General features: G+C 33.1%; 3 protein-coding genes across 8 annotated transcripts; 1 reads left to right on the forward strand and 2 right to left on the reverse strand.

Annotated features, from left to right (window-relative positions):
• Nucleotides 1-39: 39 nt before the first annotated feature.
• LOC114165688 (coenzyme Q biosynthesis Coq4 family protein / ubiquinone biosynthesis Coq4 family protein) lies at nucleotides 40-2148 on the reverse strand. Of its 6 annotated transcripts, none has more exons than XM_028050253.2 (4): nucleotides 1969-2138; nucleotides 1588-1683; nucleotides 1017-1226; nucleotides 40-667 (listed from the first exon to the last, which is right to left on the reverse strand). In XM_028050253.2, exons 3-4 carry the CDS (start codon nucleotides 1197-1199, stop codon nucleotides 176-178), a joined length of 675 nt encoding a protein of 224 aa, XP_027906054.2. In that variant the 5' UTR covers nucleotides 1200-1226; nucleotides 1588-1683; nucleotides 1969-2138; the 3' UTR covers nucleotides 40-175. The 6 variants fall into 6 exon arrangements, with proteins under 6 accessions (XP_027906054.2, XP_027906055.2, XP_027906056.2 ...); XM_028050254.2 differs by having other exon boundaries at nucleotides 1543-1683; XM_028050255.2 differs by having other exon boundaries at nucleotides 1588-1637; nucleotides 1969-2126.
• A 4883-nt stretch (nucleotides 2149-7031) lies between these two features.
• LOC114166709 (uncharacterized) lies at nucleotides 7032-10977 on the forward strand. The gene is made up of 9 exons (XM_028051486.2): nucleotides 7032-7174; nucleotides 7264-7383; nucleotides 7477-7544; nucleotides 7850-7958; nucleotides 8045-8113; nucleotides 9533-9590; nucleotides 10011-10246; nucleotides 10367-10418; nucleotides 10516-10977. The coding sequence occupies exons 1-9, from the start codon at nucleotides 7172-7174 to the stop codon at nucleotides 10581-10583; spliced, it is 783 nt and encodes a 260-aa protein (XP_027907287.2). The 5' UTR covers nucleotides 7032-7171; the 3' UTR covers nucleotides 10584-10977.
• A 5577-nt stretch (nucleotides 10978-16554) lies between these two features.
• LOC114166708 (putative serine/threonine-protein kinase At1g01540) lies at nucleotides 16555-20087 on the reverse strand. The gene is made up of 7 exons (XM_028051485.2): nucleotides 19410-20087; nucleotides 18481-18585; nucleotides 18269-18391; nucleotides 18005-18175; nucleotides 17521-17650; nucleotides 17198-17407; nucleotides 16555-16923 (listed from the first exon to the last, which is right to left on the reverse strand). Exons 1-7 carry the CDS (start codon nucleotides 19964-19966, stop codon nucleotides 16753-16755), a joined length of 1467 nt encoding a protein of 488 aa, XP_027907286.2. The 5' UTR covers nucleotides 19967-20087; the 3' UTR covers nucleotides 16555-16752.

Raw genomic sequence — 20087 nt, forward strand, 5'->3', positions numbered from 1 at the left:
AGAACTAGTGATTGTAAGTCTATTTTACTGATCATATGATAAAATCAAAACTAATTGACTAAGATATAAGAGGAAGGGGTTGTACAGTACAGTGGATTTTATTCCAAAATTTGGATAGCAAAGTTCAAGCACAGTGTCATCACCAAGACAACTTATCAAGAGCGAATACATACAGCTAAGGAACAATGGGAGCAGGAACAATTTGCAGTTTTCTGCGAACATCTTCCAAGTCTTCATGAAAATGCCGCTCATAATACACACACATAAGATCAGTGGATTGCATACCAGCACGAATAGCCCAGGGGAAGTAATGCTGATAAAACAATTTCCTCTGCTTTCCACTGAATCTAGCAGTGCCCCCTACAACAGACAGCAGGCACATAGGAAGGCCCATCTGTTCAAACTCAATAACCTTCAACGCTGTCTCCCCAATCAAGTTAGTGGGAAGGTCAAAAAGGGTATGCCAGAAGTCATGCACTTCACGAGCTCTCATTGTTACATAGGCCAGTTCATCTGTATCCATGAACCGCACAGGAGGTCGATCATCTGGTGAAAAGTTCCTAGATCCCATAAACCTAGCATAGGCAGCACCGAATGTGTTTTCCGGCAGGTCCCAAGCATGTCCAACGTTTGCAGAAACAACACGAGGGCGCTCCAATAACACAGCCTATAAATCAGAATTATAAAAGAAAATGATTGGTTGTTGTTGTGGCATAGTTGTATGCTTCAACAGGCAAAAAAGAATGCCAGTTAATTTAGTGATAAATGATAGTGATTTAGTGATAAGTGATAGCTTTTTATAATCACTTTTATCAATGAGTAAGACCAAGGGCCAGCCATCACCTGATCCTAAACTCTTTGTTATCTCAAGAACAAATAAACTATGGTTGTTGCTAGTACTAGCTATAGAGCATCCAATAAGCAAATAGAAAAAATCAGCATCCAAAACAATATGGGCAGGAAATATCCACCTTAACGAAAAACAAATAAGATTAGAATAAAACAAACTAGCTCACCCTTCCTTCAGGGCAACTCTTCATCCTCTGAAGAACTTTCTCAAAAGCAGGCTTTCCAGTCGTCTCACCAAGAGCCGCTATCAAATCCGCTCTTCGAGGGTCCAACAATGCTCCCACTGCCGAACCCATTGCCACAGCAGCCTGCTGCCATGTCTTCAACCGAATTCTACTGCCTTCTATCATTGCAGATAACTAACTAAAACTGCCAATCTGATTCAACACATCATTATTTTTATCTTTATTGACACCAATAAATGTTTCAAGAAATATAAGCAGTTCTATGTCTACATTCTTTGCACAAAATATTGCTTGAAAGTTCTATCGTATTTCAGTTAGACATGTCAAACACCTCACACGTTTTGAGTTTAAGAAAGAGGCAGCAGCCATACCCGGATCATTTTATGATGATCCAGAACTTTTACAACCTGGCTCTAGCTCAACTCACCCCGTAGTAGGCTCCCTAACCCGTGTAAAAATTTAAAAAAAAAAAAAAAAAAAAAAAAAAAAAAAAAAAAATCTTCTTTACTTTTAAGTGTAGTTAGAATCATCAGGATCAGGATCAGGATCGTACTATCTGAATCGCGATTCGTTACAAAATTCTCCCGCAGTTACAAAATTATCCTGCAGCGATACATATCGTTTGATGAATCGTTTTGTAACTTGTAACCTGAATCGTAACATGAATCGTTGAATCGAATGTGAATAATGTAATTGCCAATTAGGTTTGCATAACATATGATGAAGGAAAAAAACTGGAAAAAATAAAAAAGAAACACATAGGAGAAGAAACAAAGGAATATGAAAGTTCAGGGGAAAGATAAACAGGGAGAAAATGAACAGGAGAAGAAGAATATCAACAAATAGAAGGACAGAAGACAATGTGAAAATGTGAAAAGAAACTGGGAGGAGATGAATAGTGAGAAGGGAGAAGATGAAGGGAGAGAAAGCAAACCTAGGTGACCATGAAAAGATGACCGTGTGAGAGGGACTCTTCTACAAAGCCCAGACAATTTTGCCTCAGCGTCCACCTCCCGGAGCGTCTAGACACGAACACAGCCGTCAACATGTGCACGAAATGGTGTCTGGGGTTTGTTGAGTTTGACACTGGTGGTCTTCTACTCTGTAAAATTAAAATTATGATTTTTTATTCATTTTTTATATTCAAGTAAATTTGTATTTTTTTTTATGAAAAAATGAAGATTATAAGTCGGTTATGAGAGAATATCAGAAAATGAATAAACATCAGAATTAAATATTATGATTTAGAGTGTTAGATTTTTTTTAGTGGTGATTACATTTAAAAGAATGAATCAGAAAATAAAAATGATTATATATAATTTTTTTAAAACAATATGTTATATAATAAAAGAGCAAGAAATAAAAATATTAAAAATAAGAAAAAATAATCAAATGTATATTAAAAATATGATTAGATAGAAAATATATTGAAGATATGATAAAAGTTTTTATATATTGAATTAGTTGAACTATACATCATTGAAACTTTGAAATTCTAACTCAAACATTATAATATGAACAAATAAACAAAAAATATTAAGAATTATGAAACTAAATACTAAGAGAATAATATTTATACAAGTGATGAATATTTTAATAATTTAAATGAGGACGGGATGAGAATTGATGGAAAGATAATTCATTAGAAAGATATAACAAAAATAGACACGAGTCAAACTCACATAAATGATTGACACCACTTCAACCAAAAAACTTGAGACAATGGATTTATATACATGCTACTCGACTTTCTCATTTTTACGCAATATGAGACTTAAATAATTGTAATACCAATTGTGGTCTATCAAGTGGGGATAATTCATTTGAAAAATACAACAACAATAAGACTTAAGTATAACTCACATTAGGGTTTGATATCACCTTAAAAAAAAAACTAAAGACAATGAGTTTATAAATACTAAACTTTCTCAGTTTTACTCAATATGAAACTTAAACTCACACTTGAAACCTAACAATATCCCCTTCAAGCATGAGCACCCATTTTCGTATCTTTGTTCATCTTAACAACACAACAACAATAAGACCTGAGTCTAACTCTAGGGGTGGCAATGTGGGTCGGCTCGGTCTGTTTAGGCCCGGCCCGCACAATATTGTGGGCTGCCCTGCCCTGCATTTTTAACACGAGCTGAAAAGTTTGTCTCGTCCCACATAAGTGTGGGCCTGCGAGCCAACATGCGGGTCCACGGGCCAGCCCGCTTGTTTTTTTAAATTCTTATGATAAAATTTTCAATGTTTTAAAAAGTGAGAAACTTTAAGAAGTTCACAAAATTAAGTAACGACTTTGGAAAGTTTGATGATAAATTGAAAATTCAACATTTTCATCATATTTATATTCGTACTTTGACATACACGATGTATTATTCAAATTTTAGCACATTAAAAAGTACATAATACTTGTATTTTCTAGTCATACAAGAATTTGGAACGTTAATGCAAGAGTAAAAAGAATAATTGATATACACAAATGCAAGTTTTTTTTTTCTTTTTTTATGCAGCCTTGCAGGCCATCCCGTGGGAGCTATGGGCTTTTGCAGGGTAGGCCACTACGGGCCTATGTATTCATTATCTTGGCTCACCCCGCATTATTTGTGTGGGCATGCGGACCTACTCGACGAGCTAGGCCCATATTGCCACCTTTATCTAACTCACATAAGGGATTGAAACTTATTTGATACTCAATTTTTTCACTTTTACCTAATGTGAGACTTAGACTGACACTTGGAATGCAATAATATCCTCCACGGTGGTGAGTCCCTTCCACATCAGGATGAGTATAGAGACGAGTGCGAGACAAATATTTACATATTCATCCTCATTCCTACACCAATTAAAAAAAAGACTTAAATATACATTTGGACCCCATTTTCGCTGTTTTTATTCAATTTGGTCCTCATTTTCGTTTTATGTTTAATTAGATCCTTATTTTTGTCAAATTTTGGTCAATCTAATCTTTTTTACTAAAGGTGTTTAAATAGTTAATCTTTTTTGCCTATCTGATTTAGCCTATTTTTTTTTAAGACAGTCACCTAGTGCAAGAAATAAGGATTGTTTTTTGTAAATTATAATGAAATTCAGGGTACATAAGGGGTACATCCCATTGGATGGTAAAAAAGATTGATTAGTAAATTTTAAAATATTGTACGAAAAGTAATACGCAACTTTCCACTTATTTGTTTATTATGCCGCACTTATTTGCTTATTTGGTTTGGCCTATTTTTTTTTTCTTCAAACCAGTCACCTAGTGCAAGTAATAATGGTTGATTTTTGAAACTTATAATCAAATTTCTGGTAGCATCGTTTGGATGATAAAAAAAATATTGATTAGTAAATTTTTAAAAACTGTACGAAAAACAATACGTACCTCTCAACTTATTTGTTCTTTATGTTTCACTAATTTGTCAATCTGGTTTAGCCTATTTTGTTCTTAAAGACAGCCACCTAGTGCAAGCAATAAGAGTTGATTTTTGTAACTTATAATCAAATTCGGGGTGGGATACATCCTATTGGATGATAAAAAAATATTGATTAGTAAATTTCAAAAAAATGTACGAAAAATAATATGCAGCTTCCCAGTTATTTATTTATTATGCCCCACTTATTTGCCTATCTCGTTTGACCTATTTTTTTCTTCAAGCCAGTCACCTAATGCAATTTGCAATTTTTGTAACTTATAATTAAATATGTGGTACATAAGAAGTGCATCCCTTTGGATGATAAAAATAAAAGATTGATTAGTAAAATTTAAAAAATTGTACAAAAAACAATACGCAGCTCTCCACTTATTTGTTCTTTGTTCCACTTATTTGCCTATCTGGTTTAGCTTACTTTTTTTATTTTTCAAGACAACCACCTAGTGCAAGAAATAAGGGTTGTTTTATGTAAATTATGATGAAATTCAGGGTACATATGGGGTACATCCCATTGGATGATAAAAAAGATTGATTAGTACATTTTAAAATATTGTACGAAAAGTAATATGCAACTTCCCACTTATTTGTTTATTATGCCCTACTTATTTGCCTGTCCGGTTTGACCTAATTTTTTTCTTCAAGCTAGTCACCTGGTGCAAGTAATAAGAGTTGATTTTTGAAACTTATAATCAAATTTCTGGTAGCATCGCTTTGGATGATAAAAAAAAGATTGATTAGTCAAGTTTAAAAAATTGAACGAAAAACAATACACCCCTCCCCACTTCTTTGTTCTTTGTGTTCCACTTATTTGCCTATCTGGTTTAGTCTATTTTTTTTCTTAAAGATAGCTACTTAGTACAAGCAGTATTTTTGAAACTTATAATAAAATTCGGGTACATAAGGAGTACATCCCATTGATGATAAAAAAAGATGGATTAATAAATTTAATTTTTTTTTACGAAAACTAATATGCAACTTTCCACTCATTTGTTTATTATGCCCCACTTATTTGTCTATTTGGTTTGACTTAATTTTTTTTTCAAGCCAACCACGTAGTGCAAGTAACAATGATTGATTTTTGTAACTTATAATCAAATTCGAAGTACATAAGAGGTACATACATTGGATGATAAAAAGAAAGATTGATTAGTAAATTTTAAAAAATTGTACGAAAAGTAATACGCAGCTCCATACTTGGTTGTTTATAATTAAATTTAATAATTTATAATTGAATTTCAAAAATAATTAATAAAAATGTCAATTTTAGAAAAAATATTAGTATAATTTTTATAAAGGATATTAAATTTGGTGTCAATTTGGAAAGGACAAAATTGATTCATTTTAACTAAAATTGAGACTAAATTGAACAAAAATAACAAATATAGAGACTAAATTGAACAACAAAATAACACAACTACAACTGACACGTGGCACTAACGTTGACACGTGACATAATTATGACTTGACACATGGACAATTTTTTAAAATTTAAAAAATTTAAAAAATTAAAAAAACCAAGAACTGAAAAAATGTTAACTATTTAAAAATCGTTATTAAAAAAGACTAAATTAACCAAAATTTGACGAAAATGAGGATTGATTAAACACAACACTAAAATAAGGACTAAATTGAATAAAAACAATGAAAATAGGGACCAAATATATATTTAAGCCAAAAAAATTAGGTTTATACCTCTTTAGTTCATGTAAATAATTTCCATCAAAAGGGAAATAAATTCAAATAATATCCAAAATGACAAGTCTATTTAACATCTCAACAAGCATATATGTTTGTAGTAATAGAGTTTTGATTATTTTCACATGAAACTAGTGATATATATTATCCTTCTTAACATAGTCACATTAGTTAAGTTTATATTATTTATTTATTCTAATTTTAAAATTAAGCACACTTAACTTAATTAGTTCACATTAGTTTCAAGTTGTATAAAGATGAAAAATTTAAAAATATTGTTTATATTACAAATTATTTTAGTATGTTAAATTATTAATTCTATAATTTAAAATATATGTTAATATTTTTATCTTTAGAGACAAAATTATTGGTTATAATATATTAACAAAATTATTTTATAGTGATTCAATATTATAATAAAAAAATTTATGTATAGAAAATAATAATTAAGTAAAACTATTTATTTTTAATAAAATATAATGTTAAAAAGTAAGCTATTGAATACCACTTAATTTGATTGTTGGTGTAAAAAATCTATTTCTATTTGTAAAGTGTGGTTCTCTCACACGGCTTCATTTTCATTTTTATTTTTTTCTCCTTCTCAATAATATTCTCTAATTTTTTTTTTCATATCTGATTTTTTTTTTATCTGATCAGAATTTTAATCAGAATATTTAAACTTTTCATTATTATAATTTTTATTATGATTCTTGGTAAGGTCTCATTTTTTTTTTACTTTCAAAAGTTATTTTAAAAAACATTTTATATGTGACGATGCAGGAGAAATTTATGAAGGTGCAACTGGCTGAGGAAAGTTTATTTTCTGTAATTGGTAAGGCCCAATTGTAAGCCCAACTATAGTCATCTACCCATTTGAACCCAACTCTGTATGTCACCGCCGTCGATGTCATAAACCTCTACTCGCCAGCACAAGCAGCTTAGGGCGACGCTGAATATCTCTTTCTTCGTTCATCCTTTCTCGGATTCGAAAATCCGGTCGCCGTCGTAACCATGGTTCGCTCTTTAACTTCACTTATACCTTCTTCGCGTATTTTCAAAATCTTTGGCATGCATTTTCTGATCCCGTTATTGTGTTATTGTAGCCGCAAGGGGATTACATAGAACGTCACCGAAGAGACTATGGCTACCGCCTCGATCACTTCGAGCGCAAGCGCAAGAAAGAGGCTCGGCAAGTTCACAAACGCTCCGCAATGGCGCAGAAGGTTTTGCCGCTTTTTGTTTGAAATTTGGAATTTGAGTTATGTGGTTGTATTCTCGCGAATCTGAATGTTTTTTTTTTTCTAATTCGTAAACAGGCCCTTGGTATCAAGGGGAAGATTATTGCCAAGAAAAATTATGCTGAAAAGGCGCAGATGAAGAAAACGTGAGAATTTTCTCTTTTTACAACATTTATTTATTTATCTATTGTGTGGATGGATTTCTGTATTTCATAATGTTTCAGTAATTGTTTATATTGTATGTTATTTTATGACACGTTGGGGAAGTGTTTTAGTTGTTGATGTGCTACATTTTTTTGTTTGTTTTAAAAAACTGTCTGTGGTTGATTCATTGTGTCTAGGTTGTTTTGAATGATGTGTTTGTTGAAATTTTGTTGATTGATGTTTGATAACTAGCTTGGTAGTTGTTAAGTTTATGAGATAATAATGAATTACCTGTTGTGGTTGACAGTTTGGCCATGCATGAAGAGTCAACATCCAGGCGCAAGGCTGATGATAATGTTCAAGATGGAGCCGTTCCTGCTTATCTTCTGGACCGTGATAACACGGCCAGAGCAAAGGCATATCTCACGTGAATTATTGAATGATAATTTTGATTCGTGATTTCTTTTCGCAGAAGTCATCTAAATTGAATTTCTGATTTTAGGTTCTCAGCAACACCATTAAGCAAAAGAGGAAGGAGAAGGCTGGAAAGTGGGATGTTCCTCTACCCAAGGTAAGATTGCATTTGATACCGTGTGCATGGGTGATTTTAGATGACCTCTGTTGAAATTTGTTTATCACCTGTCACAGAACCTGTGCTCTTCATGCATTAAGTAAACTTTGGATTAAATTTTTAGTAAAAACCTTTATCCTTTTTCACTTAAAGAAAAATCTAAACACCTAGTCCCAATTAAAATTGCCTTCAAGCAAACATACAGACGGGAAGATGTATAGAAAGGGAAAATGAAATGTGGTGCGTGTGAGAATAAATAAGTACACATTATAAGAGAAGAACTACTAGTTGTGGTTACTGGTTGCTGCTTGGTTGGAGCATGGTTGTCAATACTCAGTAGTGTGAAATAGTGGAGCGCTATTCTGGAAATGTGTTGTTTAGGGGCTGGTGCATTCTATTAAAATTGAATAGCAGCTTTCTTGGCTGTGGTAGTGCAAACAATTACGCAAAACCCCTGCTGGAGTAGGGGCTATTATTGTGTGAGTCACGAATATTCTATCTGAACCATGACACAGAACTATGATCCTACTTTCTTACTTTCTGATTCACTTGCACTTGCACACACTATTATGCGGTAGCACCCACTGTTCTACTTTCCCTTTAACACCTACTCATCTCTGGCAGCATTTCAAGCATCTCCCAGTATTTTCCTTTCTGGCCATTTATGGTGACTGTTGTTGGCTTTTCTCAACCATTGCATCCTCTGTTTTCCATAGTTTTTGGTCATTCCTTCAGTTACCAATTTTGGCAAACACGCTGCTGTTTCTAGGCATTCGTGACCTTTTTGTTGCTTCGCTCTGTTTTTCTTTAATATCTATGTACAAGCTTTTGTCTCACGGTTCTGTGCTCTCTTCTGAGTTTTATCTTTTATTTTTATTCTTAATCTCTTATTATTCAGAACATATACCATTGTGCTGCTAGGTAGGCCGCTATGGCACCACTGTTTGGGAGAAATAACCACTGTTGATAAAAGTAGTTGTGACAAGTAGGACCTGAACTTTTGACCACAATTAAGGAGCTAACTCTGCCCATAGATTCTTGGGTTCATATTATGGTGATTGATGCCAGCAGTTTGGACACAATTGAATAGAGGGTGTAATTATTTTGAGTGGACAAAAATAGTGGAGATGGAAAGGAATACAAAAAGCTGTACAGTTTGCAATGACACAACGAAATTGAATAATAAACAAATCACATAGACATCATGTGAGTGTTGACTGCATCAGTTGATAGAAAAATAACTAATCAATATTCATGTGTGTATTTCCTACGTAGCAACATGAAAAGTATAGCATATTCAATACAGATTCCTTTTTATGAGTATTTTTTGTATCCTTTTTGAAGGAAAGGATGCCCCTTGGGGGTGGGGTTGTGTTCCTTTTTAGTTAACAAGAATGTATGCCTTCTTCGTTTCTTCAGGTTCGTCCTGTGGCTGAAGATGAAATGTTCAAAGTGGTCCGGACTGGTAAAAGAAAGAGTAAGTATCATATTTATCTGTCTAAACTTAATTTCCAGCTTCAGTTTTTAAATTTCTTTTCACCTTATTGGCACCACTTGATTAAAATGGCATAAAATTGTTATTTTCAAGTATTAGTTAGATTGTATTATTGTCTTCATCTGTCTACAAATCTACAAATCATGCTTGTGTATGATTCATAGTTCATTCTTGCATTCTTTGCTTGAATAGGTGGAGGATATTGAGTACTTGAAATCTTTACGTGTTCTTGTTATGTCATTAGAGAAATCTCTATTTGGGAAGGTGTCTTTCTGTCATTGTTTTTACGGTCTGTTAGTTCATCATGACTCATAAGCACTCGGTGTTATTAGAGTATTAGACAAAAAATATAATGATCATTCCTGAAGCGCATCTGACAGTTCATGATTAACCATTTTGCAGCCAAGCAATGGAAGAGGATGGTTACTAAAGCTACATTTGTTGGGCCTGGTTTTACCAGGAAGCCTCCAAAGTATGAGAGATTCATTCGTCCAACAGGTTTGCGGTTTACCAAGGCCCATGTCACTCACCCAGAACTTAAATGCACGTTTAATCTAGAAATAATTGGAGTAAAGAAAAACCCTAACGGCCCTATGTACACCTCACTTGGTGTCATGACCAAGGGAACTATAATTGAGGTATTTATATTTCATTCTCTTCCAATCTATTAGTGGAACTCAATTTAACTTTTTTTTTTATCACTGATAACTCTATCAAACTGTGTTTTCTTATTTCACTGCTTAATGTATATAATTCAGGTGAATGTCAGTGAACTTGGACTTGTCACACCTGCGGGGAAAGTTGTATGGGGTAAATACATATATTTTTTTGTTTTATCACTGTTGGCTGAATTTTCAACTGAAAAGTCTGACATTGACACACGGGTTTTTATTTGCTATGTATGCAGGTAAATATGCTCAGGTTACCAATAATCCAGAAAATGACGGTTGTATAAATGCTGTATTGCTTGTTTAAGGTCATAGCAACCATCGGAGATCTAACTTGATTTCAAACGCTGTGGTCAAAGTTCTACTACTCCTGTGCTTTTTTCTGTCCTATGCTATGACTGTATCACCGCCACCAGCGTTTGCGGAAAGTTGTCCAATCTTTGCCGGGGCCAGAGACTTTGTCTGGGGAAACAGTGAAAGCATTTTTTGTTATCAGATTGCGATACTGACATGTTCTTTGGATAGTCAATGCTAATGATCAGTTCTAGCACTTGACATTTTGAGGTAACTGTTGTACAAGAGTCAGACAGGTCGGATGAATTTATATACTTCATTTGCAAGACAAGACATTTTAGGTAGCTGCATTTATATGTTGTGGCACAAATTTATATTATTTATTGCCAATCGCCAAATTTTATTTATTGCACACTCTTCCTAATGGATGTACCAAGCAGACTTTTTAAACAATTTGGACCTTTGAATTGTCAGTTCGTCCTAACAAACTTTTGTAGCCTATCGGAAGGAATGAATGACAAGTCTATATAAAATGTTGAGGAAAGTGGAGTCATTTCTATTCGAATATACCCTTCTTTTAGGTTCAGAAGGGTATTGCTTTTCAAGTGAGTGCAAGGAAACTACCACCAGTTATGTTGCTGTTGATTTTTCCCTAGAAAAATTGTTTGTTTTTAAAAGTCAGTACTTGAAAAAAGGATTATTAATGAAATTAGATTTTTATACGATAATAATGATTCTAATAAGAAAAAAGGATTCCATTTATTCATTTTTCTATATTCCAAAATTACATACGAAAAAAGGATTTCATTTATTTATTTTTCTATATTTTAAAATTACATAAAAGATGAAACATCAGGTCGTAAGAGAAACTTGTCAAAATTTAGTAATTAAAATATTATTGTTCAGAAAAGTGATATTTTGATTATTAAATTTTGACAATTTTTTTTATAATATGATGATATCTTTTAATCAGTTATCTATTTACTCATTTTTCTATATTTTAAAATTATTTAAAAGATGATACATCAAGTTGTGAGAGAGAATTATCAAAATTTAATAGTGAAAATATATTTTTTTGATAAGTATGTTAAGAGATGCTAATAGAATTACTCTTTTGTGGAGAGCTTGAATGTGCAATATTTGTTGAATAAGTGAATGTTATTTCTGTCAAATTGGACAGAATCTCCATGCACTGGCCAGGACAGATTAGTGATTCCAAGTACACAAACAATAAATTATGAAATCTTAAATATTAACCAATTAATTAATGATTATAACTGCTCACTTCAGGAAAAGGAATCTCATCATTTAGGAATTAAATTCAATACTCCAATGTCACAAGATGTTTCAAAACCAGAAAGAGAATTCTCTCTCTCTCTCTCTCTCTCTCTATATATATATATATATATATATATATATATATATATATATATATATATATATATAATAGGAACAAAATTTTATAAAGCAAGGAGCCAAGTCCTCACAATAATTCTCCAAAATTACCAAGATGGACCACAATAATATCATGATCTTGGTCAGAGACTACACGTGACTCACTTGATCCTTAGTGGCCCAATAAAATTAAATTAAGAAAACGAAGCCGAATTGTGCAATTAGTTGGTAAACAATGTCAAGATCTCCAATCATAAACCCTATCCAAATCTTGAAATAGATGATTGTGAGGAGCACCGAGTGAAATATGACCAACTTATTTGTAGTTTTGTATCACTGAATGTGGCTCTCATTTAATTGTGTTCCACCTAACCACTACATTTTGGTGCTAATTGTTGTTATAGAAGTTGAAAGAAAGACAATGGTGACAAACATAGTTGACAATGACATGTCACATGTTGAACAATACAATGTAGGAAGATGACCTAACGCTACTTTTCTTCATTTCTATACTTGACTGCATTTAAAGCCACACTCTTCAACACTTGTTTCCTAATCACATGCTTTTCAATTCTCATGATTCCTAATCCAAAATGAATAACAAAAAAAGTTTCAAAGTACAAAAGTTTCTCTTCTTCGGTTCTTCCTTTGTACATTTCAATCCACACTTAGGTTAGAAATGGTAGACATGTTTACATATCTATCTGATGTAAATAGAAATCATATTTACAATGCAATTTTTGGCCTCAAAAATTGACAAAAGTTACAAAGTACTTCTATTTTGAATGATTTTTATTTGAGTTCTTAATTCAATTTAATTTTTTTTTGTCAGCAAGATTTTTTTTTAACTTTTTTATTAATTAATCTTTTGTTCGTGTATGTATAACTAATATTTTATGCTGAAACATGTTTAGCTTATGAATCATCGTCCTCTCAATCTCTTCTTAATCCAAGTCCTTCCTACAAAGTGTCTTGTCTAAAATTTTCAACGCAAAACAACCACAGCATAAAAAGTAGGTGCATTTAATTATATTATATTTAAAGGGTCTCCATTAAATATTCACAAATAAAAAGATATTTGATAGAGGGTATACATGAAAAAATAAAAACTCGTTCTAGGAGAGAAAACTGTTTAAAGATACGAATATAAAGTCTCATATTAAATAAGACTAAACATTTTGAAAAACATATTTAAGAAAACACAAATATAATGTTTTAAATCTTGAATTGAATAGAATAACAATTTTTATATAATGAAAACTCTAGTAATAATGAATATTCTCTTTCTAATCTATAAGATTGGTCCACCCATATTTGTTGTCTTCATCTTTCTTTTTACATTTTTCATTTGGTTTAAAATATCTTCATATTTGAATCAAATAAAGAACTTATTTATTTATTTCAATTCAATCAGTCATTATTACAATATTTTTAATTAATGACATAACATTAAAAAAATAATATTAAATTAAATAGTAAAATAAATTACATACCTGCTATTCTATATACATTATGTGTCATCTTGCAAATATATACTAAGGCTATACATACTCTACAGTAAAAAATTAATCTCTTTAGGAAGTATAAAACTAACCACATTATAATTTTCTTTCCCTTGATTTTTATGGATAATGGATTATCTCAAGTTCAAACATGGACCACACAATTGACCCTTATTTTTGTTGTACCCCAGACAAAAATAATATATACAACTCATTAATTAATTATCTCCACAAACAGGATCCTGCATAAATCTTGAATCTGTGTGGTTGTTTTCTTATTTTTGTAGAAAAAAAAAACACTTCAATGTGTTTTTTACCTCATAGCATCCATGTCAAAGTTGGAATAACTTGAAAAAATAAAAATAAAACTATAGTTGGTTTTGACTACTAACTAAATGAAGCATATTACTAACTCCATTCTTTTTCCTTTTTCTGAGAAAATTTTTAACTGAATAGAACAGACCAAGAAAGTCACGTACCAGTTTCTAAATTTCCACTAAGAGGTCAAGAGAGAATGCTATTAAGAATATAACATAATTTCTTTGACATCATGTTACATCACAACTGCACAAAAAAAATAAATATTAAATAAGACTTTGAATAGAATATAACTATATAGTACTTTCTTGCAGACATTGCTTTGCAATAAACAAAATGGTGTTTTGTTTATTATAGAAAGTAGAAACCACATAATCTCTTTGTCTCTTCCCTCTTTTCTCTGCCAAGAAATATGTTTAGAGAAGCTAAGCATGTGCATGCACAAGTTGGAGCACTTAATGGCTTAAAAAAAAATAAGTTCAACTTGTCTGTTTTATACTCATAAAATGTGTAAAAAATTATATGGAACCAAATGTGGATCTTTGATATTAATTCTTATCTGCTAGTTGAGAAAAATCTTTATACGTTGCTTGTGTAAAAAAATATAATTAAATCTCAAGTTTGAACATACAAGATTCTCGTGAATGGTGCCTTTAGAAGAGTTTGAAAAACAATGCAGAAATATCTAAACGCATCATGTCGTATTCATGCTACGTACAAAAGCATATTTTTAAAGTAAAATAATATGATGCTGCTGTCATTATTTATGCTAACTTTGTATTTTTTTTTCCTTCTTAAACTAAATCTTTCTTTCATAGACTCTTCTTTCCGACAACTTCTGAAATTTTTTTCACAGTCTCAATTTATTTTAGTGGTTCAAAATTTAAAACATGGTAGTTCTTCTAATGTGCTGACAATATTTTTCTTTGATTCATTTGACTAGAAGTTTTGAATCACACAAAGACAATCCATTTATGGCTTTATCCCTCTTAGCATATTATATAATATGAGATATTAAAGTGTCATGAATGAGTTATTATGAGATTGTTTGAAGCTTCTTATAGAGTTTAAATTTTAGCCTTGAGTTTGAGATTTGTATAAAAAAAAAAGATAAAAGTGTGAAGTATAAAGGAATGAATCTCAATCATATAATGATATGATTAAAGTTAATTTATACAAGATAACTTATGATGTTCTGAGGTATATTTATTCATGTGCATGTTGGAGTAAAAAAAAGAGCCATTAATAATACCACATGAATTCAAGCTTCTTCAACCCACAATTCACGACTTTGTGGAAAATTGAAGTTGTAGTATCCAAAAGACTCGTCTCTTGTGAACAAGATATAGAGATAATATTTTTGAAACAAAGATTTACTTTTTTATTTAAAAATTATTTCTATATAACTGTACAAGTTTTAATTTCTTTTCAGATGCTTTTACTTTATAAAACTGAGAAAGCATTCTTCCCAATTTTATTGTTGTTTCTTTTATCTCCTCTGAGAAGTATGAAGGAGGTGGAACAATGGTTTAATCAAAGGCAATTATATTTCCCTAGAATTGAAGTTATCTGATTGAACTTCTTAAAAATAATTGTGAAATACCTTAAATGAGAAGTATTTGTACCTTAAATGGAAGTGATTTTTATATTTTTAATTACTAACAAGTACATTAAGTAAAACTCTTAATATAAAATTTATAAATTCATGAAACAAAACCATTTGCATACATTGTGGTAACAATTTGACATGAAACAGTTCACTGCTATCTTCCATAAAGCTTCAATAGGTTCAGCAGTTACCACCAACAGCTAAATGTGTATATAATAATTTCTGCAAGAAAGTGATTTCTGAGATTAAGGAATAAAAAAGAAGAAACAATGAAAGTGCTAACAAGTAATTGGGTGGATATTTATGAGATTGGAAAGGTAAAGAATATGTTATGATTGTCCATTTTACACAATGAAAGGTTATAAAAATAACAAAATAAGAAATTTCAAGGGTGGATAAACAAATAAGTGTTAGTTTATTCTGAAAGGGTCCACAGTTGACAAAAAGTCAATAATCAATGTAGCTTGACAAAAGCCTTTTTTGACAAATCTTTCTCAGTGGTTATAAATTATAATTACTTATCCAAATCAATGTCAGGTTCCAAAGCACAGAGAAAATTAACACTTGAAAGGGAATCAGCAGTGTGAAAGAGTTACAGTGGTTTAAACATTTCAAGGGGCATTGTCATGAGAAATTAACTAACTAACTAACTAACCATTGAAGAATACAGAAAGAGACAAAAAAAGGGTATCCCCAGATACACTCATAATCAGGCACCAGTCACTGTTGCTTATGCACTGGCAAGTTTGGCATTGACAATGAAACCTAATTCTGTGAACAAGTTCCTGCAACTTCCATACTCTCAGTGCCTGTTATTCCATTTGGAAAATGTAAGCCATTCATGGCAAAAAGAGTTGATGATATTGATTACAGATCCAACGTGTTCATTTATCACAAACATCCAATAATGAAGTTGGCAATGATGTTAATGGATTGAAACTGTTTCCATCAAGATAGCTGGATGGTAGGCCTGTTGCTCTGAAGCATCTAACTGGACCCACCAATTACACTCATAAAATGCTAAATTTTCCAACATATGGATGGGACCAGGATGCAGTGTTTGAAACAAAATATGGGAGACAAAGGTGGTTGATGACATATTTTGACCACATGGAAGAGGTACCACTGTGTGATGATTATCCTACAATGTCTAACAGAAAGAAACACAAAACAATTTTGAATTTTATAGTAATGAATCAGAGTATACAAAGAACCTCCCAGATTGAGGTAGGTAACTGGGGACATTATGCAGAATAGGGGACTAATTGCTTCTTTCATCATTAAAGTACAAATAGATATCAGCAAAACTACTAGGAAGAAAAATAATATGGCACATTGCTTTTCAGTTATCATGACAATCATCTCCATCTATTAGGCTGATGATTGTGATATCTACTACTACTACTACTGTCATCTTCACTCTGAGAGTTGATTTCTCCACCTGTTTGCCTTTTATCTAATCCTGAGCCCTTATGCTCCAGTTGATAATCACGGTGGGAACGGGAAGATTCTCCCTCAGTTCTTCGTTCCTACAGACAGGAACAACAAAGGAAAATAGAAAAGCATCAGATTACAGCAAAACTGAACTCTTTTTCGGAATTTGGATTCCCTGTTGGATTTTTTTGTGTTGTCTTACTGCTGTGTCTTCAAAGTCTACTGATTGACACTTTTTTTTTTTAAATATATTAAAAAGAATTATAATATACAAATATCGGTGTATTTTTAATGTTTGGCAGAAGATAACACGAAAAAATTCAGTAGAGAATTTGGACTTTTAAAGTTTGAAAAGGAGAAAGAACATACATCACGGAATAAGAGGTCCTCAGCCTCGAGCATGTGGATAACATGGCCTATTTTAGGCCTCTTTGCAGCATCAGGGTCGACACATCGAAGAGCAACCAAAAGAGCCCGTTTAATAGCCCTTGAAGATGGCTTTTCAGCAAGCTTAGGATCAACTACTTCCTCAGATTTTCGATTCCCAACCATGCTTTTCAACCACTCTATTAAATTAACCTGCAACAATTCCAACTTCCACTGTTAGGGGAAACAAGAGAGAACCATGCAGAGAACAAACAATAAAATGAAAAACTTTAAACTGTTTGACCATGTTGGTGATGGTTTCTAACCTCTCCTGGTGGTCTACTATAATCAACAGGACTTCTTCCTGTAATTATTTCCATGATTAGTATTCCAAAACTATACACATCACTCTTCTCAGTCAGCATTCCAGTGCAGGCATACTCAGGTGCAACATAACTGAAGAAAAAAGAGAGAATCACTAATTATGATTGAGTACCTTGAATTTGAGTATTACAACCTCGGTTCTCATCTATAAGAAAAAAACATCACATCTTTTATTTCCTTGAATGCTATTTATAACATTAATTATCGTCTGACCTTTGGTTATACCATCATAATCTGTATTTTGTGTTTTACGAAAAGGACATTGCAGGAAGAACATCTATTAACTGTAAAAATTAATGCACTTTACTGTTTTACTTAACATGTGCAAAGTTAGCTTTTCTTTGATTATACATGAGAATGGAAGTAGTAATAGCTAATTATAATAGAAAATAGAGATAGGAAAAAGCTTAGTTAAACCATACTAACCCAAAGGTTCCCATCACTCGAGTAGTGACATAACTATGATCAGCAGACAAAAGCTTGGCAAGCCCAAAATCAGAAACCTTTGGGTTCCATTGACGATCAAGAAGTATGTTGCTTGATTTCACGTCTCTGTGGACAACTTTCGGTTCAAGACCCTCATGAAGATAGGCCAGTCTGAAAAAGATACACAGAAGAAATCACTTTGATCAAAGCCTTTCAAGCACCGAAATGGATATCAGAATGCATATTAAACCATTGATATAGTACCCTTTTGCTGTGCCCAGTATAATGTTCATTCGGATATCCCAAGTTACAGGGCTCACGGCTCCAACATCGCCGTGCAGCCACTGTTCTAGATTCCCATTGTCAACATATTCATATACAAGCATCCTGCGATACAAAAACATACACCAAATGTTACAACCTTCAAACCAAACAAACTTTCTATCTTCAATGTTCAAAGTAAACTGGAAAAATACCTGTACGCCCCCTCAACACAGTATCCAAGCAACCTAACAAGATTCTTATGCCGCACACGACCAATTGCTTCTACCTCTACTTTAAATTCTCTCTCAGCTTGGCCCCTGATAATGAGTTAGACACTAATCACTTGTTAGAGAGAGACAAATCCAAGACCACATTATTTTCAGTGAGTAACCAAAGACGAATTTAATTGCAAATCTCAACAAAGCATGATTCTACAGAAACTCCTGAAAGTGACAACATTATCAATTGAGTAGTAACAAACAAGGAGCCGAAAAGAAAAATGATTCTTTTCTTCATATAAGTAAGCGACTTTACAACACAACACCCAGAAGCAGAAGATAAGGATAACACAAAAAGGAAAACAGGTTAAAAAGTATTACAAAAACAGTAGTGGCAAGAGTAAAACAGAAGGAGAAAACAAGAAGAAAAAAAATATAAAGAAAAGAGTCAATCACTGTTCACCACAAGAACTAATTCACTTCAAGCAAGTAAAGCTGCGTTCCAAACTTAGCACAAGCATCAATTTAGCTCAACCCAAGCATTTCTTTTTTCAAAAAATCAAATTAAGAAAAAAAACGACCCAAAACCAATAAAACCTGTCTCCTATGCAGATTTAAAAACACGACATGAAAAATTCAACCCCAGACACCCAAACTAAGAAAAAAAACATAATTTACATAAACCCATGAATTTCTCCTGACACTTTTACTTTAACACACAGAGACCCAACCACAGATCAGAGAAACTCCATTTTTCTTCAGCCACCCCAATTAAACCTCAAAATAAATTTTCCGATAATTCCTTCTAAAAATTTCATCTTTAACCAAGTCAAAGAATTGATCGATCCATGTAGCCCACCCCACTTAAACTGAATTTAAATACCACAAAAAAATTGAAGCATGTAATAAGAAGAGAGACATACTTATTATTCAAAAGGTTCTTGACAGCAACCTTGTTTCCATCAGGTAACAACCCACGATACACAATTCCATAGCCACCTTCACCAATCACGTTCTCTTCACACAACCCATTAGTCGCAGCTTCGAGTTCCCTCAGCGTGAACCACCTCCCCCACCCGAGATGCGACACTTCGGGGCCCACACTCCCGCTCCCCAGCGACGACGCCGTTTCGCACAAGCTCAACGCTCCCCTGCTCTCCCCACTGGAGTACAGTACGGCGGCGGCGCGTGGCTCCGCCTTCGGAGGCGGGAGGTTGACGGTCTCGGGCGGCGGGGCAACGTGAACGATCTCCAGGATTTCCTTGGAAATGGGCGGCGTGGGGATGGCAGCGGCGCGGCGGCGGAGGGGAGTTTTGTGGTGGTGGCGGCGGCGGGATGTGAGGCAGAGAGAGAGGAGAAAGAGGACGATGACGATGATGGATCCGACAAGGATTCCGATGACGACCCAGAGACGGAGGCCGAAGATGGAAGTGCGTTTGGAAAGCTCTGTGTCGACGAAAGCTGCGTCGTACACCGACATGGTTGCAAACACAGAGGGTGTGTTGGTGTTAGAAAATTGGTGGCATTGGTTTTGGGTGGGAAAGTGAAGTTAAAGAAACTTCATTGAACAAATTTGAGACACAGAGAGAGTGAAGAAGATG

This window comes from Vigna unguiculata, chromosome 10 (genome assembly GCF_037176805.1).
Source record: "Vigna unguiculata cultivar grain cowpea cultivar isolate G323 ecotype 2 chromosome 10, ASM3717680v1, whole genome shotgun sequence".
Classification (NCBI taxonomy): Eukaryota; Viridiplantae; Streptophyta; class Magnoliopsida; order Fabales; family Fabaceae; genus Vigna; species Vigna unguiculata.